Genomic DNA, 27,539 nt, shown 5'->3' with positions numbered 1-27,539 from the left:
TTCCAAATACACTGAAGTGCCAAGGAGACTGGTATAGGCATGCGTATATACAGAGATTGTAAACATGCAGAATGTGGCGCTTTGCTCAGCAACGCCTATTTAAGACAACAAGTGTATGGAGCAATTGTTAGATCAGTTACTGCTGCTACAGGGTGTTTCAAAAATGACAGGTATATTTGAAACGGCAATAAAAACTAAACGAGCAGCGGTAGAAATACACCGTTTGTTGCAATATGCTTGGGACAACAGTACATTTTCAGATGGACAAACTTTCGAAATTACAGTAGTTATAATTTTCAACAACAGATGGCGCTGCAAGTGATGTGAAAGATATAGAAGACAACGCAGTCTGTGGGTGCGCCATTCTGTACGTCGTCTTTCTGCTGTAAGTGTGTGCTGTTCACAATGTGCAAGTGTGCTGTAGACAACATGGTTTATTCCTTAGAACAGAGGATTTTTCTGGTGTTGGAATTCCACCGCCTAGAACACAGTGTTGTTGCAACGGAGGTTTAATGTAACCAAAGGACTGAAAAGCGATACAATAAAGGATCTGTTTGAAAAATTTCAACGGACTGGGAACGTGACGGATGAACATGCTGGAAAGATAGGGCGACCGCGTACGGAAACCACAGAGGGCAACGCGCAGCTAGTGCAGCAGGTGATCCAACAGCGGCCTCGGGTTTCCGTTCGCCGTGTTGCAGCTGCAGTCCAAATGACACCAACATCCACATATCGTCTCATGCGCCAGAGTTTACACCTCTATCCATACAAAATTCAAACGCGGCAACCCCTCAGCGCCACTACCATTGCTGCACGTGAGACATTTGCTAACGATATAGTGCACAGGATTGATGACGGCGATACGCATGTGGGCAGCATTTGGTTTACTGACGAAGCTTATTTTTACCTGGACGGCTTCGTCAATAAACAGAACTGGCGCATATGGGGAACCGAAAAGCCCCATGTTGCAGTCCCATCATCCCTGCGTCCTCAAAAAGTACTGGTCTGGGCCGCCATTTCTTCCAAAGGAATCATTGGCCCATTTTTCAGATCCGAAACGATTACTGCATCACGCTATCTGGACATTCTTCGTGAATTTGTGGCGGTACAAACTGCCTTAGACGACACTGCGAACACCTCATGGTTTATGCAAGATGGTGCCCGGCCACATCGCACGGCCGACGTCTTTAATTTCCTGAATGAATATTTCGATGATCGTGTGATTGCTTTGGGCTATCCGAAACATACAGGAGGCGGCGTGGATTGGCCTCCCTATTCGCCAGACATGAACCCCTGTGACTTCTTTCTGTGGGGACACTTGAAAGACCAGGTGTACCGCCAGAATCCAGAAACAATTGAACAGCTGAAGCAGTACATCTCATCTGCATGTGAAGCCATTCCGCCAGACACGTTGTCAAAGGTTTCGGCTAATTTCATTCAGAGACTACGCCATATTATTGCTACGCCTGGTGGATATGTGGAAAATATCGTACTATAGAGTTTCCCAGACCGCAGCGCCATCTGTTGTTGAAAATTGTTACTACTGTAATTTCGAAAGTTTGTCCGCCTGAAAATGTACTGTTGTCCCAAGCATAATGCAACAAACGGTGTATTTTTATCGCTGCTCGTTTAGTTTTTATTGCCGTTTCAAATATACCGGTCATTTTTGAAACACCCTGTACAATGGCAGGTTATCAACATTTAAGTGAGTTTGCATGGATGAAGTGGGGATCTTCCCGTACGACGATTTCACGAGTGTACCGTGAATATCAGGAATCCGGTAAAACATCAAATCTCCAACCTCGCTGGGGCAGGAACAAAATCTGCAAGAACAGGAATGCCGACAACTGAAGAGCATCGTTCAACATGACAGAAGCACAACCCTTCCGCAAATTGCTGCAGATTTCAATGCTGTGCCATCAACAAATGTCAGTGTACAAATCCTTCAATAAAACATCAACAATATGGGCTTTCAGAGCTGAGGGCCCACTTGTGTACTCTTGATAACTGCATGATACAAAGCTTTACACACTTGGGCAATTCCAGCAGGACAATGTGACATCCCACACATCCAGAACTGCTACAGAGTGGCTCCAGGAACACACTTCCACTGGCCACCAGACTCTCCAGACATGGATATTATTGAGCATATCTGGGATGCCTTGCAATGTGCTGTTCAGAAGAGCTCTCCACCAGCTCGTACTCTTACAGATTTATGGAAAGCATTGCGGGATTCATGGTGACAATTTCGTCCAGCACTACTTCAGACATTAAACATGTTGTGTTGCAGCACTTACGTATGCTTGCAGGGGCCTTACATGATATTGAGCAGATGTACTAGTTTCTTTGGCTTTTGAGTGTAGTTTTTATTTTATTATTTGAGCTGTCAATTTCAGATTTGATAAACATGCTCTTGAATTTTTTAATTACATTCTTTAGGATACTACAGTATAAATTGTAGTGCTACCTATCCTATCATTTTTTAGAATTTCTGAGTGAAACATAAATCATTATCTTTGTTTAACAGGATGTTTTGATTCCCTTAGTGACCCATTGTTGCCCATCATGGTCAGAAAGGCTATTTAAGATTTGTGTTACACATATGTTATCAATTGTGTTACTGTCAATCAAACTTGTGTGTTGTGAGAAAGTCAACAACTGCCCTCAGATTAAAAGAACTCATTACACTCTCAAAATCTGTTCTATCATTATTACAAGCAATAAAATTTACATTAAAGTAGCCGTGCATGATTATTTCCTTGATTTGTTTGTCATTTCGTAAATTGTATTTATTAATTAGTCCATCTCCTCCTTCCTCCTTTCTCGTCCTCTCCTTCCATCACCTCCTGCCCCCTCACCGTCCATCTTGTCCCACCTCTCTCTGCCCATCTCCTCCTCTCCCCTTTTCTGTCAATATCCTCTGCCATCCCTTGTCTCCTCCTCCTCCCTCCACCCCCTGTCTCTGCCCATCTCCTCCTCTCCCCTCTATCTGTCCATATCCTCTTCCCTTTCAGTCCATTTTCCCTTCCCCCTCTCTCTGTCAATTTCCTCCTGTCTAATCGATCTCCTCCTTCTCTTTCTCTCTGTGTCCATCTCCTCTTTCCTCCTCCCCCCTCCATGTTAACACCCCCACTTTCCAGACAGTAGGTAATATCTGTACCAAGTTTGGTTGAAATCGATCCTGGGGCTTAGAAGGAGCTGTTTACCAGCTTATTTGCCCATGGTCACACATCTCACATATATTTAACACATTTCATACATATTTGTACACATATTTCACCTGTTTATCTAGCGAACTATCAGTTTAATAAGTCACAACTGCAAAATACTAACGCGAATTCTTTACAGACGAATGGAAAAACTGATAGAAGCCAACCTCGGGGAAGATCAGTTTGGATTCCGTAGAAATGTTGGAACACGTGAGGCAATACTGACCCTACGACTTATCTTGGAAGAAAGATTAAGGAAAGGCAAACCTACGTTTCTAGCATTTGTAGACTTAAAGAAAGCTTTTGACAATCTTCACTGGAATACTCTGTTTCAAATTCTGAAGGTGGCAGGGGTAAAATACAGGGAGCAAAAGGCTATTTACAATTTGTACAGAAAGCAGATGGTAGTTATAAGAGTCGAGGGGTATGAAAGGGAAGCTGTGGTTGGGAAGGGAGTGAGACAGGGTTGTAGCATATCCCCGATCTTATTCAATCTGTATATTGAGCAAGCAATAAAGGAAACAAAAGAAAAGTTCGGAGTAGGTATTAAAATCCATGGAGAAGAAATAAAAACTTTGAGGTTCGCCGATGACATTGTAATTCTGTCAGAGATATCAAAGGACTTGGAAGAGCAGCTGAACGGAATGAACAGTGTCTTGAAACGAGGATATAAGATGAACATCAACAAAAGCAAAACGAGGATAATGGAATGTAGTCGAATTAAGTCGGGTGATGCTGAGGGAATTAGATAGGAAATGAGACACTTAAAGTAGTAAAGGAGTTTTACTATTTGGGGAGCAAAATAACTGATGATGGTCGAAATAGAGAGGATATAAAATGTAGACTGGCAATGGCAAGGAAAGCGTTTCTGAAGAAGAAAAATTTGTTAACATCGAGTATAGATTTAAATGTCAGGAAGTCGTTTCTGAAAGTATTTGTATGGAGTGTAGCCATGTATGGAAGTGAAACGTGGACGATAAATAGTTTAGACAAGGAGAGAATAGAAGCTTTCGAAATGTGGTGCTACAGAAGAATGCTGAAGATTAGATGGGTAGACCACATAACTAATGAGGAAGTATTGAATAGAATTGGGGAGAAGAGGAGCTTGTGGCACAACTTGACTAGAAGAAGGGATCGGTTGGTAGGACATGTTCTGAGACATCGAGGGATCACCAATTTAGTACCGGAGGGCAGCGTGGAGGGTAAAAATCGTAGAGGGAGACCAAGAGATGAATACACTAAGCAGATTCAGAAGGATGTAGGCTGCAGTAGGTACTGGGAGATGAAGAAGCTTGCACAGGATAGAGTAGCATGGAGAGCCGCATCAAAGCAGTCTCAGGACTGAAGACCACAACAACAACAACACCTAGGAAATTCCGCCCTATAGTTTTTTTTCAAACATAGCTCAATGTTTATGACGTCATATATCCTGACATAATTTTGCAGGTACATCCCGTGGTGTATGAGGATGCTACACTGACGGAACATCAAAGAAGTAATTTATATACAGTAATGAAATTTCAAGAATATATTTGTCTTGGTAACATACGTAAGTGATTAAAATTTGAAGATAGCAGGTTAACATAAGTGCAAGATAAGCCATTGCAAATGTGAAATGTTGGTACATTAACAACTGGTGTAACTGCCAGAATGTTGAATGCAAGAATGCATACATGCATGCATTGTGATGTACAGGTGCTGGATTTCAGTTTGCGGGATGTAGTTCCATGCCTGTTGCACTTGGGCGGTCAGTACAGGGAAGTTAACACTATTTGTGAATGATTCTGGAGTTGTCATCTGATGACGTCCTCCTTAAAACCCTGCAAGGAGAAAAGGATGGCATGCAGAACGAGTTAGCAGGATAGGCTCGTCAATGTTTGTTCCGAATCGGGCGGGCGTCTGCCACACCGCCAACACGTCAAACGCTGTTAAGATAATTGGCAAAATAAGCACTATAACTGGAACACCTCGCAAGCTCCGCATGTACAGTCTGCAAGCACTGCCAAAAATCGAGGCGCGAGTGATGGGCATCTCCGTATAGATATCCAGAGAACCGCCTGAAACTTCGTGGCAGGAAAAAAATTCCACAGCTGAGTGAAGAAAGGACTCTGGGCCAATAACACGTGGCGACACTCGCAGAAAACGTGCGACCAGTTGTCCCCCAACAACCAGACGTCCGCAACGTTTACACAGTAGAAGCGATAGTTATCACCGACACTACGTCCGCCTCCGGTAGCTTAGTGGTCAGCGCGACAGAACGTCAATCCTAAGGGCCCGGGTTCGATTCCCGGCTGGGTTGGAGATTTTCTCCGCTCAGGGACTGGGTGTTGTGTTGTCCTAATCATAATCATTTCATCCCCATCGACGCGCAAGTCAAATGAAGTCGCCGAAGTGGCGTCAAATGAAGGACTTGCACTCGGAGAACGGTCTACCCGACGGGAGCCCTAGTCACACGACATTTACATTCATCGACATTACTTAGTCGGATACTTTCCAAAGGTCGCATAATACCGAGTCGACCTGATATGCATCGGAAAGAAACTGTGATGGACGTGCCGCTAAATCACAGTCCAGCGCAACAAGAAGTACTTGAGTTCTAGACGTCAGAGGCGACGGTACGCAGGAAAAGGACGTAGAAATCCTTTGCCCGCGGCCGGCACGTTCGTGGCGAGCTCAACTGAGTTCCACAATGAACACCGCGATGGGTGCAAACGCGTGCACGATGCTACCGACCGGGACCGACGGGGAGAGGAACACTGGCATAAATAAGGACGGTAAGAAAATGGTGTGTAATGAAGGCCCCGCCATAGACCGGGCGCCAGTATGGCCGGTATTGCACCATCATATTTCATTGACAAATAAATTTGATCAAATATTCGTCAAATTTCTTGTACTTCGCACAGTATTTACCGACACAGTACTACGCCTCCTCTAAGGCGCTGCAGTCATGCACAGTGCGGCTGGTCCCGGCGGAGGTTCGAGTCCTCCCTCGGGCATGGGTGTGTGTGTTTGTCCTTAGGATAATTTAGGTTAAGTAGTGTGTAAGCTTAGGGACTGATGACCTTAGCAGTTAAGTCCCATAAGATTTCACACACATTTTGAACCTGCGATCTTAAATGTGTTGTGCTTTTCCGCAATAAATGCTTTAGCGAGAAGGGTCCACGTTACTTTGCAATTTCGTCTTATTCTGTATGTAAGCTGTGGGCATTGACATAACCAAGAAATCTGCTCTGGTATGTGACGAACTGTAAGGTGTTCCGTTAGATGATAACCAGGCAGTAACGTCTGCCTTTTTAGAATCAGCAGCTAGAGCTTTGCTTACTAGCATTCTGGCGGGTGGCGCAAGGGGGGAGGCGGTTCCGGCACCAACGCTCGCTATTGGCTGGAGGCCCCTGACGTCACGGTGAGGCTGCGTAGCGCAGCACAGCAGTGTAATTACAAGGCAAATGCGCCGCACCACAGATGCTGTGGCGTATTAGTCGTTCATTATACTTTCGGTTTGGTTCAATACACAGTTGGACAAATAAACAAAAAAGTGGCATGGCAGATGTACTACACATTTGGACTAAATAAATGATAATTAAGCTGAAAAATAACAAACTTTTGATGGAGAAGCAGGTGTTCTTGTTTCAGATTTCTATTGTCATTTACCAAATGAAAATGCAGACAATATATGCCTCCTCCTTGTGGCACATCTCTTCATGGTTTACAATTCTGCTTATTTATTCAGACACTTGATACTTACAAATATTCTTGTTTAATCTAACTTAAACTAACTTACGCTAAGGACAGCACACACACCAATGGCCGAGGGAGGACTCGAACCTCCTACAGGGGAGCTGCGCGAACCTTTTCAAGGCGCCCTAGACTACACGGCTACCCCACGTGGCCAAATATTCTTGTTCTTACCTAAAAATGCAGGAGGATCTGCAACGAATTGACGCGTGGTGCAGGGAATGGCAATTGAATCTCAATGTACTCAATGTAGACAAGTGTAATGTGCTGCGAATACATAGAAATAAAGATCCTTTATCATTTAGCTACAATATAGCAGGTCAGCAACTGGAAGCAGTTAATTGCATAAATTATCTGGGAGTAGGCATCAGGAGTGATTTAAAATGGAATGACCATATAAAATTAGTCGTCGGTAAAGCAGATGCCAGACTGAGTTTCATTGGAAGAATTCTAAGGAAATGCAGTCCGAAAACAAAGGAAGTAGGTTACAGTACACTTGTTCGTCGACTGCTTGAATACTGCTTACCGGTGTGGGATCCGTACCAGATAGGGTTGATAGAAGAGATAGAGAAGCTCCATCGGGCAGCGCGCTTCGTTACAGGATCACATAGTAATCTCGAAAGCGTTACGGAGATGATAGATAAACTCCAGTGGAAGACTGCAAGAGAGACGCTCAGTAGCTCGGTACGGGTTTTTGTTGAAGTTTCGAGAATATACCTTCACCGAGGAATCAAGCAGTATATTGCTCCCTCCTACGTATATCTCGCGAAGACGCCATGAGAATAAAATCAGAGAGATTAGAGCCCACACAGAGGCATACCGACAATCTTTCTTTCCGCGAACAATACGAGACTGGAATAGAAGGGAGAACCGATAGTAGTACTCAAGGTACCCTCCGCCACACACCGCCAGGTGGCTTGCAGAGTATGGATGTAGATGTAGATGTAAAGAACAATAACTGTCATGAACCTCAGGAAACTTTTGTTTCAGTATGGAGTGCAGAGACTTTACGAGATTTTCCCTTTTTTTTGGTTGCACACTCCATTTCTACACAAGGCACCAAATTATTCTTCAAACAGCAACACTTGCTGGCATGGGAAAGCACAGACCACCACGAGATATAATTGATACCAGGCTTCATTACGCTCTCCAACTTTCCTGTTTGCTGCTGGAAAACCTAATGACATATCAATAGGCACTTACCTGCAATATAGCCTGCAGTGTACTTCACCGCATGTAGAAGAACATCTGAGATTAGAGTCATCAAACACTGTTATGAAATCGTTCAATAAATTTACTTCGATATTCACAGCTTCTGGGATTTCCCGTACTGGCGATTCATAAACATTTACACAGAGCTCACTGGTAACGAAACTTAGGGACGCTGAAGAATTCGATCGGAAGTTGTACTGTATATTCTATATTTACGAAATATGTTTTATCTACATCTACACTCTGCAAACCACCGCGAAGTGCATGGCAGAGGGTACGTCCCATTGTACCATTATTAGTGTTTCTTTCCGTTACTTGCACGTATGGAGCGCGGGAACAATGGTTGTTTGAATGCCTCCGTGCGTGGAGTAATTATTCTAATCTTGTCCTCACAATCCTTATGGGAGCTATACGTAGGGGGTTGTAATATATTCCTAGAGTCATCATTTAAAGCCTGTTCTTGAAACTTTCTCGCGATAGTTTACGTCTATCTTCAAGAGTCTTCCAGTTCAGTTGCTTCAGTATCTCTGTGACCCTGTTCCACGGATCAAATAAACCTGTGACCATTCGCACTGCCCTTCTCTGTATACGTTCAATATCCCCTGTTAGTCCTATTTGGTACGGGTCTCACACACTTGAGAGATATTCTAGAACTGGTCGCAGGAGTGATGTGGAAGCAATTTCCTTTGCAGACTAACTGCCCTTCCTCAGAATTCTACCAGTAAAACGAAGTTATCAACTGCTTTACGCACGACTGAGCCTATGTGATCATTCCACTATCTGTAATCGACACACAGTTCCTTCCAAACTTCTATAATTTTTCCACCCATATCACATGTCACAGTTGCTACATATATTCACGATTCCTCAAGTACCTTAATGATACTCTGAAGCAAACTACTAGTCATAATTGTGCCGAATTCATGAACTGGTTGCTTCCACTCCCTACACAATCCACGGATCATGCAGACTTGAACACTGGAATGTGGATCGATACTATGTCTTCCGACTAGTCGTAACATATGTGACCATCAATATTCATTTCGATAAATGTTAAAGCTGCTAGTCTCTCTTGGGTTGTAAAAGTGTTCGACTTTGTCTTGAATAAACATGGAATATCTTCGAGAATACCCGGTTTGTATTTAACTTCCTTTGCCGTTACTGAAGTGTTGCCCTACAAGGCAAAGTCATTTTTCGCTTTCGCAAATAAGCATATGCTCTTGCGATAGAGCTCTTCAAGTCAATGCATGGGCAACGTCCTCTGAATTCCAAAAAAATGGTTCAAATGGCTCTGAGCACTATGGGACTCAACTGCTGAGGTCATTAGTCCCCTACAACTTAGAACTAGTTAAACCTAACTAACCTAAGGACATCACAAACATCCATGCCCGAGGCAGGATTCGAACCTGCGACCGTAGCGGTCTTGCGGTTCCAGACTGCAGCGCCTTTAACCGCACGGCCACTTCGGCCGGCTCTGAATTCCACTTTACCCTTTTCGTTCAACAGGCTTCCTATCTACACCGGTTAAACATTTTGATCAAGCATTTCTAACACTTTTGTGTAATTTGTTTTTTTCTTTCGCGTCAGATGATCTTTTTATCCACTTTAACGAAAGAACACAGAGAAAAACATTTGTTTTACTTAGTAACGCTAGATCGTATTTTTTCAATGCTGCTGCTTTCCGTGCATTTAGTTTTTTTAACACTTCAGTCTCGGCTCTCAGATCATTAATTTCTAAATTCTTATTCACTGTTTCACTGAGCTCATGAACAGTATCTGTAGCTGTGGTCTGGTCAATTTTCTTTTTCTTCGGTGACAGTTTCTAAAGTCGTCAAAACTCATTTTTGCAAATTTCTTGCTTCGCAGTTCTCTAAGGAATGAATCTACTTTTATTGTCTCTGGAATTATTTACCAAGTACTCTACAACTACATTAATTTTTCATTATTAATCAGAAAAATAATAGACAAAAGCGATAAAATATCAGTCACATAATTCACTACAACAGTATATTTCGATAAGCAGAACCTCGTGCAGTTCACAGGTTTCGAACTCACAACCTTCAGCATGTCATGTAAGAATTTTATCCACTACAAAGTAAGAATTTTATCCTCTACACTATAGAGCCACATTACCAAACATAGTTGTTATTAAGGTCCCAGTGCATCACGCGAAATGTTCAAGTATAAGAGTTGAATCGGAAGTTTTACTCCATTCTTACACTGAAAAAGTTAATACATCTTGAGAATACGAAAAAATAATGGCTATTTCCACGAGAAATGAAGCTATAATATTCAGGAATAAAAGCTAATAAACCTGAGCAATGTGATTTATTGATTTCCTACACAATGTAACGAGTCATTCGCTGTCGTGAGTAATCCAGTACCGCATGCCCAAAAAAGCATTAAATTTATGTGAATGAATTTATTTTAACGTAATTTTTTAGTTATAATTATTTTGAGTCTTATTTTCGCCTGCATCTCTACCTTCTGTAATTTCTTCCCCCTGTTAATTGGGAATGTTTACGCTGGGGATTGTTGTGGGTAGTAGCTTCTTTATCGAAGGTAATCATAGAAGTTCGTTTCTCAAATCTCATTCATAATCTTCAGGCAGAAAAACGTACGGGACACATACTTGCAGTTGTCACATTCACTTCGTCCGCGCCTTTCCATCGAATTATCCATTCACTTCTTGGAAAACCATGATAAATAACGTTTTGTCGTTTTTCAAGCAGTATTAATGCATTGTGCCACGACGCAATTACAGAGGCTATTATTCATAACTGACGGCGTCTGTGAATTTTTTGCTTGCCTTGGGCCGGAATGGCCTATCTCCTTTTTATACATACCTTTACTTGCACAATCCACGATAATAACTGAACACGTAGGGATACTTTCACCCATAGTTTGAAGACACTGTACGTCGTTTCAAAATGGTAATCTTCAGAATTTTTACCCCTTAATGCCTTAAAAATAAGCTTACTCTGGGGAATAAAGCCAGTTTCTGCCGGTCCAACATGAAACACTTTAATTCTTTTACCCTTATCAACTGGAACTTCTAATCTAGCGTTTTCATCGCTCATTTTCTAGCACATAACCCTTTGATTGTTTTTGATTGACGGAAGTTTCATCTCCATAATAAATTCTAGACTTGCCCACTTGTCCGAACTCCTTCATTGTTTTCAAAGACACAGTCCTTGCAGCTACAATATCGGTTAATATCATTGGTAATTTCCTCCTGACGTTCATTTTCCGATATCTGAACAGCATGTCGTTCAGTATCTTCAACATGGTCCATTTGCTTCCGTTAAAATTTGAGGCTTCTTTCATGCGCGAAATTAATTTTTCTTCGCCGGCCGAAGTGGCCGTGCGGTTAAAGGCGCTGCAGTCTGGAACCGCAAGACCGCTACGGTCGCAGGTTCGAATCCTGCCTCGGGCATGGATGTTTGTGATGTCCTTAGGTTAGTTAGGTTTAACTAGTTCTAAGTTCTAGGGGACTAATGACCTCAGCAGTTGAGTCCCATAGTGCTCAGAGCCATTTGAACCATTTTTCTTCTGTCGAAAATTCGCCTTTAGCATACATGCTGAATATCATGCGCTGCAAAATAGTCCAGCTTACCCACTTCTTTTTGCGGTTGTCTGCTCGCCTGGTGACTTGAAAACAGCTGAGCCGTAGGCTTGCATAGACGCATTAATTTTGACGGATATCCGCTGAATGGACTTCCAACCAATACCACAACCACAGGCTTCAGCTCTCTGCCCCTGGCATTTGGCAACGGCACGACCCGCACCTTGTGCTGGCGTGCATTCAATACTTCGTATTGATACACATGCAACACTATTCCTCTTCCTTTTTTGTGCAGCATTTAGCGTGACTGGAAATTTTGGAAATTCGTGATAAGTTCGTATGGGACCAAACTGCTGAAGTCATCGGTTCCTAGGCTTACACACTACTTAATCTAACTTAAATTAACTTAGGCTAAAGTCAACACACACACCCATGCCCAAGGGAGGACTCAAACCTCACACGGGGAGAGCCGCTCGAACCGTGACAAGGCGCCTTTCATCGCGCGGCTAGCATGATTGGTTACCAAAAACGGTTCAAATGGCTCTAAGCACTATGGAATTAACATCTGAGGTCATCAGTCCCCTAGACTTAAAACTACTTAAACCTAACTAACCTAAGGACATCACAAACATCCCTGCCCGAGGCACGATTCGAACATGCGACCGTAGCTGCAGCGCGGTTCCGGACTGAAGCGCCTAGAACCGCTCGATCACAGCGGCAGGCGATTGGTTACCATCACTCTGAACACTATGAGGGTAAAATAATCAGTCAGCAAGGAATATTATGACTGACGTAAACAGTAAGCTTTACGAGCAACGCACGAGCCTCACAGGACGGACACAGGAATGTCACTGAGGCGCAGTTGGCTGTGAGTCAAATGGTCCATTTGACCTTGACCTGCCTCCATAGCAGCTTTTCACTCTAATAATCATTTTATCGATTCTCTGTCAACATTCCAAAGACGCATACGCAAATACCGAACCGCACAATTACCACACAAACTAAGTGCAAACTGCGGACAACCCATCTACATTAACTACCAATAACTGTTGGAAAAGAAATTCTACACATATACAATAAACGTGGAATTCCTGCCCCTGGATGGAAAGGTAGAGAAATATACTTTTTTTAGAAAGCAAACAAAAAATTTAGAGGAACCACACACGTACGACCTACCTTCGTAGCTGACTTACGAAAGTATACCACGCTGTGAAGTTGTCTACGGGGTCCTAATCGCCTACGTAACTCTCTGGACTCAACAGACATGTTCCAGAATACAAAGAGACCACAGTAGCCGGGGGATACCCTGTACGCCCACACACTGCCCACACCTACGATCGCCGGAAGCAGTGGCTTGTTAGAAGGCCACCAGTAAAAGACGTACTGAGGCAGAGCAGTGCTGAAGAAACTCTAATAATACTTATTAAATGCCGCGCGGGATTAGCCGAGCGGTCAAGGCGCTGCAGTCATGGACTGTGCGGAGGGTCCTGGCGGAGGTTCGAGTCCTCCCTCGGGCGTGGGTGTGTGTGTTTGTCCTTAGGATAATTTAGGTTAAGTAGTGTGTAAGCTTAGGGACTGATGACCTTAGCAGTTAAGTCCCATAAGATTTCACTCACATTTGAACTTATTAAATACCCATCTAATTCTTGGAAAAGAACATGCCAATGTTCTTCTCCTGGTAGCTGGAAACGCTTCTTTTCTCTATTTTTACTTCGTTAACACTAACTGATAATAATAACCTCGCTGATATAAACCTTATTTTACTTTGCAGTTTATAAGATTGCTGGCGTCCGTCTGTAACCTGTACTTTGAAAACTGTTTGGTAGCTGTAAACATTTTGTTGCTCGCGGGAATGTGAAAATGCTGTAACAAACTGCTTAGGCACTGATGACTAACTCTGCAGAACGCTTTCTGGAAATCACGTAATGCTACCTCAGAAAGATTTGTTGCCGGTAGGTTCGATCAACACGCGAGTATCGCGGAGCTTCTTCGTGAACTCAAATTGGAATCCATGTAGGAAAGACGACTTTCTTTTCGCGAAAACACTAACGAGAAAATTTAGAAGATTGGCATTTGTAGGTAACTACAGATCCACCCTACTACCGCCAATGCACGTTTCACGTAAGGACCACAAAGATAAGAGAAATTAGGGCTCGTATACAGGTATATACACACGCAATTTTTTTCCATCGCTCTACTTGTGAGTGGTACAAACTACACTCCACAATGCACCATACGATGTCTTGTAGATTGCATGTCAAGTAGATGTGTTCTAAAAGCTTAGGAGTCATAACTAGAAGAGACATCATGATCATGTGAACAACTTACAAGCTTAAAGCGATCTAGAGTTCAGACTAGCAGTACCGTCTTGCACTTACCGCGAATCTCTCGCCGAGCGCTAAGTTCCAAAGCGACTGGGAAAAAGCGCAGGTGACTCACGTATATAAGAAGGGTGAAAGAACGGACCCGCAAAATTACAGACCAATATCCTTAACATTGGTTAGCGGCAGGATCTTTGAACATATTCACAGTTCGAATGTAATAAATTTCCCTGAAAGGGAAAAGTTTCTGTCCACAAATCAACATGGTTTTAGAAAGCATCTCTCGTGCGGAACTCCAATTCCCCTTTTCTCACATGAGATCCTGCGAACCATGGATGAAGGGCAAGAGGCGTATTCCATATTCCTAATTTTTCGCAAAGCATTTGCTACGGTGCCACACTGCCGATTGTTAACGAAAGTTGAAGCATACGGAATAGGTTCCCACGTATGTGAGTGGCTCGTAGTCCTCTTAAGTAATAGAATCCAGTATGTTGTCCTCGACGGCGAGTGTTAATTAGAGAGAAGGATATCATCAGGAGTGTCCCAGTGGAGTGTGACAGGACCGCTGTTATTTTCTATGTGCAGGGTGGTCCATTGATAGTGACCCGGCCAAATATCTCACGAAATAAGCATCCAACGAAAAAACTACAAAGAACGAAACTTGTCTAGCTTGAAGGGGGAAACCAGATGGCGCTATGGTTGGCCCGCTAGGTGGCGCTGCCATAGGTCAAACGGATATCAACTGCGTTTTTTAAAAATAGGTACCCCCATTTTTATTACATATTCGTGTAGTACGTAAAGAAATATGAATGTTTTACTTGGACCACTTTTTTCGCTTTGTGATAGATCTACATCTACATCTACATCTACATGATTACTCTGCAATTCACATTTAAGTGCTTGGCAGAGGGTTCATCGAACCACAATCATACTATCTCTCTACCATTCCACTCCCGATCAGCGCGCGTGAAAAACGAATACCTAAACCTTTCTATTCGAGCTCTGATTTCTCTTATTTAATTTGATGATCATTCCTACCTATGTAGGTTGGGCTCAACAAAATATTTTCGCATTCGGAAGAGAAAGTTGGTGACTGAAATTACGTAAATAGATCTCGCCGCGACGAAAAACGTCTTTGCTTTAATGACTTCCATCCCAACTAGCGTACCATATCTGCCACACTCTCTCCCCTATTACGTGATAATACAAAGCGAGCTGCCCTTTTTTGCACCCTTTCGATGTCCTCCGTGTATCCCACTTGGTAAGGATCCCACACCGTGCAGCAATATTCTAACAGAGGACGAACGAGTATAGTGTAAGCTGTCTCTTTAGTGGATTTGTTGCATCTTCTAAGTGTCCTGCCAATGAAACGCAACCTTTGGCTCGCCTTCCCCACAATATTATGTATGTGGTCTTTCCAACTGAAGTTGGTACTTAGTTGAATTGACAGGCTTGAGAATTGTACTGTTTATCGAGTAATCGAATTCCAACGGATTTCTTTTGGAACTCATGTGGATCACCTCACACTTTTCGTTATTTAGCGTCAACTGCCACCTGCCACACCATACAGCAATCTTTTCTAAATCGCTTTGCAACTGATACTGGTCTTCGGATTACCTTACTAGACGGTAAATTACAGCATCATCTGAGTACAACCTAAGAGAACTGCTCAGATTGTCACCCAGGTCATTTATATAGATCAGGAACACCAGAGGTCCCAGGACGCTTCCCTGGGGAACACCTGATATCACTTCAGTTTTACTCGATGATTTACCGTCTATTACTATGAACTGCGACCTTCTTGACAGGGAATCACGAATCCAGTTGCACAACTGAGACGATACCCCATAGGCCCGCAGCTTGACTAGAAGTCGCTTGTGAGGAACGGTGTCAAAAGCTTTCCGGAAATCTAGAAATACGGAATCAACTTGAGATCCCCTTTCGATAGGGCCATTACTTCGTGCGAATAAAGAGCTAGCTGCGTTGCACAAGAACAATGTTTTCTGAAACCATGCTGATTACGTATCAATAGATCGTTCCCTTCGAGGTGATTCATAATGTTTGAATACAGTATATGCTCCAAAACCCTACTGCAAACCGACGTCAATGATATAGGTCTGTAGTTCAATGGATTACTCCTACTACCATTCTTAAACACGGGTGCGACCTGCGCAATTTTCCAATCTGTAGGTACAGATCTATCGGTGAGTGAACGGTTGTACAGGGTTATTACAAATGATTGAAGCGATTTCACAGCTCTACAATAACTTTATTATTTGAGATATTTTCACAATGCTTTGCACACACATACAAAAACTCAAAAAGTTTTTTTAGGCATTCACAAATGTTCGATATGTGCCCCTTTAGTGAATCGGCAGACATCAAGCCGATAACCAAGTTCCTCCCACACTCGGCGCAGCATGTCCCCATCAATGAGTTCGAAACCATCGTTGATGCGAGTTCGCAGTTCTGGCACGTTTCTTGGTAGAGGAGGTTTAAACACTGAATCTTTCACATAACCCCACAGAAAGAAATCGCATGGGGTTAAGTCGGGAGAGCATGGAGGCCATGATATGAATTGCTGATCGTGATCTCCACCACGATCGATCCATCGGTTTTCCAATCTCCTGTTTAAGAAATGCCGAACGTCATGATGGAAGTGCGGTGGAGCACCATCCTGTTGAAAGATGAAGTCGGCGCTGTCGGTCTCCAGTTGTGGCATGAGCCAATTTTCCAGCATGTCCAGATACACGTGTCCTGTAACGTTTTTTTCGCAGAAGAAAAAGGGGCCGTAAACTTTAAACCGTGAGATTGCACAAAACACGTTAACTTTTGGTGAATTGCGAATTTGCTGCACGAATGCGTGAGGATACTCTACCGCTCAGATTCGCACATTGTGTCTGTTCACTTCATCATTAAGAAAAAATGTTGCTTCATCACTGAAAACAAGTTTCGCACTGAACGCATCCTCTTCCATGAGCTGTTGCAACCGCGCCGAAAATTCAAAGCGTTTGACTTTGTCATCAGGTGTCAGGGCTTGTAGCAATTGTAAACGGTAAGGCTTCTGCTTTAGCCTTTTCCGTAAGATTTTCCAAACCGTCGGCTGTGGTACGTTTAGCTCCCTGCTTGCTTTATTCGTCGACTTCCGCGGGCTACGCGTGAAACTTGCCCGCACGCGTTCAACCGTTTCTTCGCTCACTGCAGGCCGACCCGTTGATTTCCCCCTTACAGAGGCATCCAGAAGCTTTACACTGCGCATACCATCGCCGAATGGAGTTAGCAGTTGGTGGATCTTTGTTGAACTTCGTCCTGAAGTGTCGTTGCACTGTTATGACTGACGGATGTGAGTGCATTTCAAGCACGACATACCCTTTCTCGGCTCCTGTCGCCATTTTGTCTCACTGCGCTCTCGAGCGCTCTGGCGGCAGAAACCTGAAGTGCGGCTTCAGCCGAACAAAACGAGTTTTTCTACGTATCTGTAGTGTGTCGTGACCATATGTCAATGAATGGAGCTACAGTGAATTTATGAAATCGCTTCAATCATTTGTAATAGCCCTGTATATGATTGCTAAGTAGGGAGCTATTGTATCAGCGTAATCTGAAAGGAACCTAATCGGTGTACAATCTGGACCTGAAGATTTGCCCGTATCAGGCGATTTGAGCTGCTTAGCAACCCCTGAGGTATCTAGTTCAAAGAAACTCGTGCTAGCAGCTGTTCGTGTTTCAAATTCTGGAATATTCCATTCGTCTTCCCTGGTGAAGGAATTTCGGAAAACTGCGTTCAATAACTCCGCTTTAGCGGCACAGTCGTAGGTAACGGTACCATCGGCACTGTGCAGCGAAGGTATTGACTACGTCTTGCCGCTTGTGTACTTTACATACGACCAGAATTTCTTCGGATTTTCTACCAAATTTCGAGACAATGTTTCGTTGTGGAACCTATTACAGGCATCTCGCATTAAAGTCCGTGCCAAATTTCGCGCGTCTGTAAATTTTAGCCAGTTTTCGGGATTTTGCGTTCTTCTGAACTTCGCATGCTTTTTCCGTTGCCTCTGCAACAGCGTTCGGACCTGTTTTGTGTACCATGGGGGATCAGTTCCATCTCTTACCAATTTATGAGGTATGAATCTCTCAATTGCTGTTGCTACTATATCTTTGAATTTGAGCCACATCTCGTCTACATTTGCATAGTCAGTTCCGAAGGAATGGAGATTGTCTCTTAGGAAGGCTTCTAGTGACACTTTATCCGCTTTTTTAAATAAATGGTGCTGTAAGATTCACAAACGTATAAGTATGTGGTATCACGTAACATTCCGCCAAAGTGGACGGTATTTGCTTCGTGATACATTACCCGTGTTAAAAAGGACCGTTTACCAATTGCGGAAAAGGTCGATATCGTGTTGCTGTATGGCTACTGTGATCAAAATGCCCTACGGGCGTGTGCTATGTATGCTGCTCGGTATCCTGGACGACATCATCCAAGTGTCCGGACCGTTCGCCGGATAGTCACGTTATTTAAGGAAACAGGAAGTGTTCAGCCACATGTGAAACGTCAACCACGACCTGCAACAAATGATGATGCCCAAGTAGGTGTTTTAGCTGCTGTCGCGCCTAATCTGCACATCAGTAGCAGACAAATTGCGCGAGAATCGGGAATCTCAAAAACGTCGGTGTTGAGAATGCTACATCGACATCGATTGCACCCGTACCATATTTCTATGCACCAGGAATTGCATGGCGACGACTTGAAACGTCGTGTACAGTTCTGCCACTGGGCACAAGAGAAATTACGGGAAGATGACAGATTTTTTGCACGCGTTGTATTTAGCGACGAAGCGTCATTCACCAACAGCGGTAACGTAAACCGGCATAATATGCACTATTGGGAAACGGAAAATCCACGATGGCTGCGACAATTGGAACATCAGCGACCTTTGCGGGTTAATGTATGGTGCGGCATTATAGGAGGAAGGATAATTGGCCCCCATTTTATCGATGGCAATCTAAATGGTGCAATGTATGCTGATTTCCTACGTAATGTTCTACCGATGTTACTACAAGACGGTTCACTGCATGACAGAATGGCGATGTACTTCCAATATGATGGATGTCCGGCACATAGCTCGCGTGCGGCTGAAGCGGTATTGAATAGCATATTTCATGATAGGTGGCTCGGTCGTCGAAGAACCATACCATGGCCCGCACGTTCGCCGGATCTGACGTCCCTGGATTTCTTTCTGTGGGGAAAGTTGAAGGATATTTGCTATCGTGAGCTCCCGACAACGCCTGACAACATGGATTGGATTGGATTGTTTGGGGGAAGAGACCAAACAGCGAGGTCATCGGTCTCATCGGATTAAGGAAGGACGGGGAAGGAAGTCGGCCGTGCCCTTTCAAAGGAACCATCCCGGCATTTGCCTGGAGCGATTTAGGGAAATCACGGAAAACCTAAATCAGGATGGCCGGAAGCGGGATTGAACCGCCGTCCTCCCGAATGCGAGTCCAGTGTGCTAACCACTGCGCCACCTCGCTCGGTTGACAACATGCGTCAGCATGCATGTGCGAACATTACGGAAGGCAAACTACTTGCTGTTGAGAGGAATGTCGTTACACGTATTACCAAATGCATTGAGGTTGACGGACATCATTTTGAGCATTTATTGCATTAATGTGGTATTTACAGGTAATCACGCTGTAACAGCATGCGTTTTCAGAAATGATAAGTTCACAAAGGTTCATGTATCACATGGAACAACCGAAATAAAATGTTCTAACGTACCTACGTTCTGTATTTTAATTTAAAAAAACCTACCTCTTACCAACTGTTCGTCTAAAATTGTGAGCCAAATGTTTGTGACTATTACAGCGCCATCTATCACAAAGCGAAAAAAGTGGTCCATCTAAAACATTCATATTTCTTTATGTGCTACACGAATATGTAATAAAAATGGGGGCTCCTATTAAAAAAAAAACTCACTTGATATCCGTTTGACCTATGGCAGCGCCATCTAGCGGGCCAACCATAGCGCCATCTGGTTTCCCCCTTCAAGCTAGACAAGCTTCGTTCTTTGTAGTTTTTTCGTTTGACGCTTATTTCGTGAGATATTTGGCCCTGTGACGATCAATGGACCACCCTGTATACAAATAATCCGACGCACAGGGTAAGCAGCAATCTGCGGCTGTTTGCTGATGATGCTGTCGTGTAAGAGAAGGTGTTGAGTGACTGTGGGAGAACAGAAGATGACTTAGACAAAATGTCTAGTTGGTGTGATGAATGGCAGCTAGCTCTAAATATAGGAAAAAGTAAGTTAATCCAGATGAGTAGGAAAAACAAACACATAACTTTCGAATACAGTACAGCCGTATGCTGCTTGATACAGTCACTTCGATTAAATATCTAGATGTAACGTTGCGAAGTAACGTAAAACGGAATGAGCATGTAAGGATTGTAGTAAGGAAGGCGAATAGTCGTCTTCAGTTTATTGGGAGAATTTTAGGAAAGTGTGTTTCATCCGTAAAGGAGACCGCATATAGGACACTAGTTCGACCCATTATCAGTCATAAAGTGTAAGATTTTTTCACAATGTAAAATTCCATCATTTTATCTCTCAAACATTTGTGTAAAGCAGAAATCAACAATAAAACATTAAAATATTAATGCAACAGCATATTTCTAACAGAATTTTAAAATAGTGCTTCACATTTAAAACATAGCTTCGTGGATATAAAAACTAAGGACGTCAAATTTTGCAAAGCCAAAATTATGTATGACATTGACCATGAACCCAAAATACACGTTAGTTACCTAGGTTCAGAAAAAATGGTAATTCTTTCCTGTGACAAGCCTAGTATTAGGTAGCAAATTACGACAACCAACCGACTTAATGGACCACAGGAATGGATACATATTATACGAAGGAGAACATTGAAGCTCAGTACTGTAAATTGCAACAATGGTCTGAATTGTCATAATGTACCCAATACCTGGATGTACGGAAAATGGATGGAGGAGGAAGTAAGGGGGGAGGGGGGAGAACACCAGATTCAAAACCGAGGCTATGAATGTACTGGTAACTATGTGAATGAGCGAAAGTATCCAACGCATTGGCTCATTAAAAACTTTTCTAAATGTTTTTTTTTCCTTTCTTTCCTATCCAGTTCTATTTGTTCACCTGTTTTATTCAGTATAAGTCATTCAGATCAGTATAGTGGACCTACATGAGATAATTTACAATAAGATTTCTCATACAGGATTTATGAATGCCGTTTATAAACATTTATGGTGATTTTTTACGTAAAGCTAACAGTCATATACGAAAGTATTGTGCTACAAAAATATTATTCGATCCTGAATCCAATAAAATGTTTTATTTTGTTATTAGAAACTATAATAATTTACCAGTTAAGTTCCAAATGAGAATTTCGATCCCTGTTTACATAACTGAATAACGTGTAAAAGAACTACTAGTTTCTTATCATCTTATTTGGTTATTAGAAACTATAATAATTTACCAGTTAAGTTCCAAATGAGAATTTCGATCCCTGTTTACATAACTGAATAACGTGTAAAAGAACTACTAGTTTCTTATCATCTTTAAAACAAGCAGATAAAAATCAAAGGAAACAAAGAAGAAAATTAATTAGGAACTGAATGCTTAATAAGTGAAACATATCATACTTAAGTCACCATAACTGCGATCGCGAAAACAACACTGCTCTTTGTACACTTGGTATTAATACGTTTGCTTCCAAAAGTTCTGTGTCGTATATTGATATTCATGACATGCTCTACGCATTATTTAAGTAATGACGAATGTAATGTTGTGGCTTAAACCATTTTAGCCCTTACCCGTGAAGATGGTCCATGACTGAAACCGGTCGATATTTCGGTTTAAAATGGACAAATATGAATTTTATACTTTACTTGACGGCTATAGATAACCACCCTCCAGAAGTGTTGAAAACGTAGGTCATTTCCTAGTGACGAAGCAGTTCGGAAGCTTATACTCGTTAATTGTGACGCAATACGGCAGGTTTTTGTTATACGGTAGTGTACTTTGCAATAAACCAGAGCAGACCGCGAGACCGATAAATAAAATCATAAATCTTATTTCGCCGGGAACACAGAATGTCTAACGTAATGAAACAATATTGCCTGCCAAAAGCAAAATGCGAACCCTGATCCCCACACGCTAAGGTCGCGCATGTGAGCCCAGAGCCACACCGACATGAATACATGACTTGGATTGGGAATTATCTGAATCTACATCTACATCTACATTTATACTCCGCAAGCCACCCAACAGTGTGGGGCGGAGGGCACTTTACGTGCCACTGTCATTACCTCCCTTTCCTGTTCCAGTCGCGTATTGTTCGCGGGAAGAACGACTGTCTGAAAGCCTCCGTGCGCGCTCGAATCTCTCTAATTTTACATTCGTGATCTCCTCGGGAGGTATAAGTAGGGGGAAGCAATATATTCGATACCTCATCCAGAAACGCACCCTCTCGAAACCTGGACAGCAAGCCACACCGCAATGCAGAGCGCCTCTCTTGCAGAGTCTGCCACTTGAGTTTGCTAAACATCTCCGTAACGCTATCACGCTTACCAAATAACCCTGTGACGAAACGCGCCGCTCTTCTTTGGATCTTCTCTATCTCCTCTGTCAACTCGACCTGGTACGGACAGGTGCGATAGACCAATAGGCTCAACCGCTGCATGTTTGGTGAGGTACGTCATCAGGTGACATCACATGTTCAACATTTGTCATTCTCTTTTGGGGTATTTCTCGACATATGCGACCCTATATGTCTTATGGTTCAAATGACTCTGAGCACTAAGGGACTTAAAAATCTGTGGTCATCAGTCCCCTAGAACTTAGAACTACTTAAACCTAAGTAACCTAAGGAGATCACACACATCCATGCCCGAGGCAGGATTCGAACCTGCGACCGTAGCGGTCACGCGGTTCCAGACTGAAGCGCCTAGAACCGCACGGCCACACCGGCCGGCTATATGTCTTATATTAGATTACTTGTCTCAGCGTCATCTACGCTTCGGAGGTTTTTAATGTTACTAATAATCGCCCTGTGTATTAATAGTGCTACAACACGTCATGAAAATAGTACCAACAGAAATCGCTAGATCGTGCGGCGATCGAAAGCTCGAGCAAAGCCCGAGATTTCTCGAGCTGTGACGTCAACTACTCGAACAGTTCGAGTCTTGTTCATACGCAACACTATTAGTAGTTTGAGCCGTTGTTGTTGCCAGAGGTGGCACCTTTGTGTTCTACATTTCGCACCCAGTACATCCCCAAATCACCTACGAATTTAATCGTGTCTTCTGCCCGCTACACTGTATACGTACAACATATTTTGTTTTCTGCTGTCCTTCCTGGTGTTGCAGTTTTAATAGCCAGCAATGTGTTGTTCCTCCCTGTGTGGGAAAAATTTTCAAGATAGTTGTAATAGGTTGAAAAGCTCGCCCGGTTAGCCGAGCGGTCTAACGCACGGCTTTCCGGAGTGGGAAGGAGCGCCTGGTCACCGGCACGAATCCCTGGCGGACTTGTGTCGTGGTCCAGTGAACCGGCCAGTCTGTGGATTTTTTTTAGGCGGTTTTCCATCTGCCTCGGCGAATGCGGGCTGGTTCCCCTTATTCCACCTCAGCTACACTATGTCGGCGATTGCTGCGCAAACAAGTTCTCCACGTACGCGTACACCACCGTTACTCTACCACGCAAACATAGAGGTTTCACTAGTCTGGCGTGAGATGTTCCCTAGGGGGGTCCACCGGGGGCCGAACCGCACAATAACCCTGGGGAGGCGGAGGGGTGAAGTGGACTGCGGTAGTCGTCGTGGGGTTGTGGACCACTGCGGCTGCGGCGGGGACGGAGCCTCTCCGTCGTTTCTAGGTCCCCGGTTAACATACAATACAATAGGTTGAAAAGTGAGGATACGCACGGTGCACCCTGGTGGCGTTGTGGTGGTGGCGGCGGTACTCGCGGTCCCAGACGTCGTCGTGCAGCCGCCAGTCCAGGTCGTCGGCGGCGACGGGCCTCAGCGGCCGCGACCGCACGTGCGGGCCCGACACGTGGCTGCCGTCGCCCACGAACACCACCTGCAACACCGCGCCGGCCGTACAGTTCTTACAGCCCATCGGGAAAACAATGCTGATATGTAAATGCCGCAACAGATTTTCGTCTCCTGCACTGGCTAGAAGTGGGGAAGTGGGTCGTAGGCTGCTATTCCTGTTCATCCGAATTTCCGTCAATAGCTTGGACTGTATTACCACACTGTTGATGGCGAGTTGTCAGCCAGGTAATGTAAATCAAAATATTCTATGCTGGAAAGTAAAGCCCTGAAATTTTTTATTCTCTTCTCAATTTCGGTTGAGGTTGAAGGAATGCAAGTCACGGAGACTTCTACATCTACATCTACATTTATACTCCGCAAGCCACCCAACGGTGTGTGGCGGAGGGCACTTTACGTGCCACTGTCATTACCTCCCTTTCCTGTTCCAGTCGCGTATGGTTCGGGGGAAGAACGACTGTCTGAAAGCCTCCGTGCGCGCTCTAATCTCTCTAATTTTACATTCGTGATCTCCTCGGGAGGTATAAGTAGGGGGAAGCAATATATTCGATACCTCATCCAGAAACGCACCCTCTCGAAACCTGGACAGCAAGCCACACCGCGATGCAGAGCGCCTCTCTTGCAGAGTCTGCCACTTGAGTTTATTAACCATCTCCGTAACGCTATCACGGTTACCAAATAACCCTGTGACGAAACGCGCCGCTCTTCTTTGGATCTTCTCTATCTCCTCCGTCAGACCGATCTGGTACGGATCCCACACTGATGAGCAATACTCAAGTATAGGTCGAACGAGTGTTTTGTAAGCCACCTCCTTTGTTGATGGACTACATTTTCTAAGCACTCTCCCAATGAATCTCAACCTGGTACCCGCCTTACCAACAATTAATTTTATATGATCATTCCACTTCAAATCGTTTCGCACGCATACTCCCAGATATTTTACAGAAGTAACTGCTACCAGTGTTTGTTCCGCTATCATATAATCATACAATAAAGGATCCTTCTTTCTATGTATTCGCAATACATTACATTTGTCTATGTTAAGGGTCAGTTGCCACTCCCTGCACCAAGTGCCTATCCGCTGCAGATCTTCCTGCATTTCGCTACAATTTTCTAATGCTGCAACTTCTCTGTATACTACAGCATCATCCGCGAAAAGCCGCATGGAACTTCCGACACTATCTACTAGGTCATTTATATATATTGTGAAAAGCAATGGTCCCATAACACTCCCCTGTGGCACGCCAGAGGTTACTTTAACGTCTGTAGACGTCTCTTCGTTCATTTTTAATTAATTCAGTCACGAGTACGAACGGATTTATGCACGATTGTGCAAATAGGAAAACACTAGAACAGTACACTGAAGTGGCAAAAGTCATGGGCTAGCGATAAGCACATACGCAGATGACGGTAGTACTGCGTACACTAGTTACAACGTGAAAATTATTGAACTATATGAAATAAAATCGTCATAACTTCTGAACGGTTTGCGTTAGGACGTTCAAACTGCACGGTTTGTCGCGGGGCATGATGGGAATTAGTATGCGCATACGCACGGGTCTTGTTGTCGGCCATTGGCACGTGAAAATGCTACGGTACAGCGCGCCTGAGCGTATTGTGCTTGTGAAGGCCGACTGTGCGAGCAATAACAGCCCAACTGCGGCTCAAAGCAAGTTTGCGACCGAGTTCACTCTGAAGACAACCGGTCCAAGTGTGCTAACAATCAAGAATTTAATTCAGGAGGAGGAGGATATTAGTGTTTAACGTCCCGTCGACAACGAGGTCATTAGAGACGGAGCGCAAGCTCGTGTTAGGGAAGGATGGGGAAGGAAATCGGCCGCGCCCTTTCAAAGGAACCATCCCGGCATTTGCCTGAAGCGATTTAGGGAAATCACGGAAAACCTAAATCAGGATGGCCGGAGACGGGATTGAACCGTCGTCCTCCCGAATGCGAGTCCAGTGTGCTAACCACTGCGCCACCTCGCTCGGTAATTTAATTCACAAGTTTAGCAGAACGGGTATTATTCGTGATGATACTGTTAACAATGTCGATCGTCCAGAAAGGGTGAAAACGCCTGTAAACATCGAGAAGACATGCGCTGTGTCTCAAACCGGCCCCAGGAAATCGATCAGACGAGGTGCGCAACAAGTGGGACTCAACCGGGAGACACTGCGACAACTTGTTGTTGACCTGGATCTCTTCTCATACAGCCGCGCGGGGTAGCGTTTAAGGCGCCTTCCCAGAGTTCGCGCGGCTCCCCCCGTCGGAGGTTCGAGTCCTCCCTTGGGCATGGGTGTGTGTGTGTGTGTTGTCCTTAGCGTAAGTTAGTTTAAGTTAGGTTAAGTGGTGTGTAAGCCTACGGACCGATGTCCTCAGCAGTTTGGTCCCATAGGAACTTACCACAAATTTCCAGTTTTCTTCCCATACAAAATTCAAACCCATCAGCCATTAATCCCAGGACCATGGAACAGCAGTTGTGTTTCGCCAACACGATTGTCCACAGAATTGACAAACAGGACTTTGATGTCAATATGGTTTGGTTTAGTGATGAAGCCCACTTTCATTTCGATGGATTTGTTAACAAGCAAAATTGGTGCATTTGGAGGACTGAGAATCTGCAGTGCTCTTCACCCTCAACGGATGACTGTGTGATGTGCAGTGTCCAGTCACAGAATAATCGGTGCGATATTCCTTGATGGCACACTGCCTCCCGAACGTTACGTCAAGGTCTTGGAAGATGACTTCATCCCATTATCCAAAGTGACCCTGATTTCGACAAGGTGTGGTTCACGGAAGACGGAGCTAGATCCCATGTTTGATGTCCTGGAGGAGCACTTTGGGGACCGCATTCTGGCTCTGGGGTACCCTGAGGCCACTGGCATGGGCCTCGATTGGCCGCCATATTCTCCGGATATGAACACATATGACTCCTTTTTGCGAGGCTATATTAAAGAAAAGATGTGCAGTATTAACCCCAAAACCATTTCTGGGTTTAAAACAGGCATTCAGGAGGCAGGTCATCGACAGCAACGATGTTCTGACAGTTCAGCGGGTCATGCAGAACTTCGCTATTCGTCTGCGCCACATCATCGCCAAACATGGCAGGAATATCGAACATGTCATAATCTAAATCCGAATGTCTGTAGTGATGTTTACATCTTGAATAAAGTGTGTGCACGCCGTAGTTTGTAACTAATTTACGTTTTTTTCAGATAATTCAATAATTTTCACCCTGTATAAAAGGTCAATGCATTACTGCAGCTGTCATTCGTACTCAGGTGATTCATGTGAAAAGGTATCCGACGTGATTACGGAAATTAACGGACACTGACCGCGGAATGGTAGTTGGAGCTGGACACATGAGGCATTACATTTCGGGAATCGTTAAGGAATTCAATATTACGAGATTC

General features: G+C 43.9%; 1 protein-coding gene across 1 annotated transcript in view; it reads right to left on the bottom strand.

The window, feature by feature from the left end:
* Positions 1-27,539, bottom strand: part of LOC124555740 (cuticlin-5) — a 316,613-nt gene that overhangs the window by 48,359 nt on the left and 240,715 nt on the right. The window contains exon 4 of the mRNA XM_047129764.1: positions 24,000-24,156. Within this exon, the coding sequence (XP_046985720.1) occupies positions 24,000-24,156 (157 nt within the window). The remainder of the gene's footprint in view (positions 1-23,999; positions 24,157-27,539) is intronic.

The sequence above is a fragment of the Schistocerca americana genome, chromosome X (genome assembly GCF_021461395.2).
Source record: "Schistocerca americana isolate TAMUIC-IGC-003095 chromosome X, iqSchAmer2.1, whole genome shotgun sequence".
Lineage (NCBI taxonomy): Eukaryota > Metazoa > Arthropoda > Insecta > Orthoptera > Acrididae > Schistocerca > Schistocerca americana.
The sequence above is the reverse complement of the archived record's forward strand: the minus strand, read 5'-3'. Positions and strand labels throughout refer to the sequence as shown.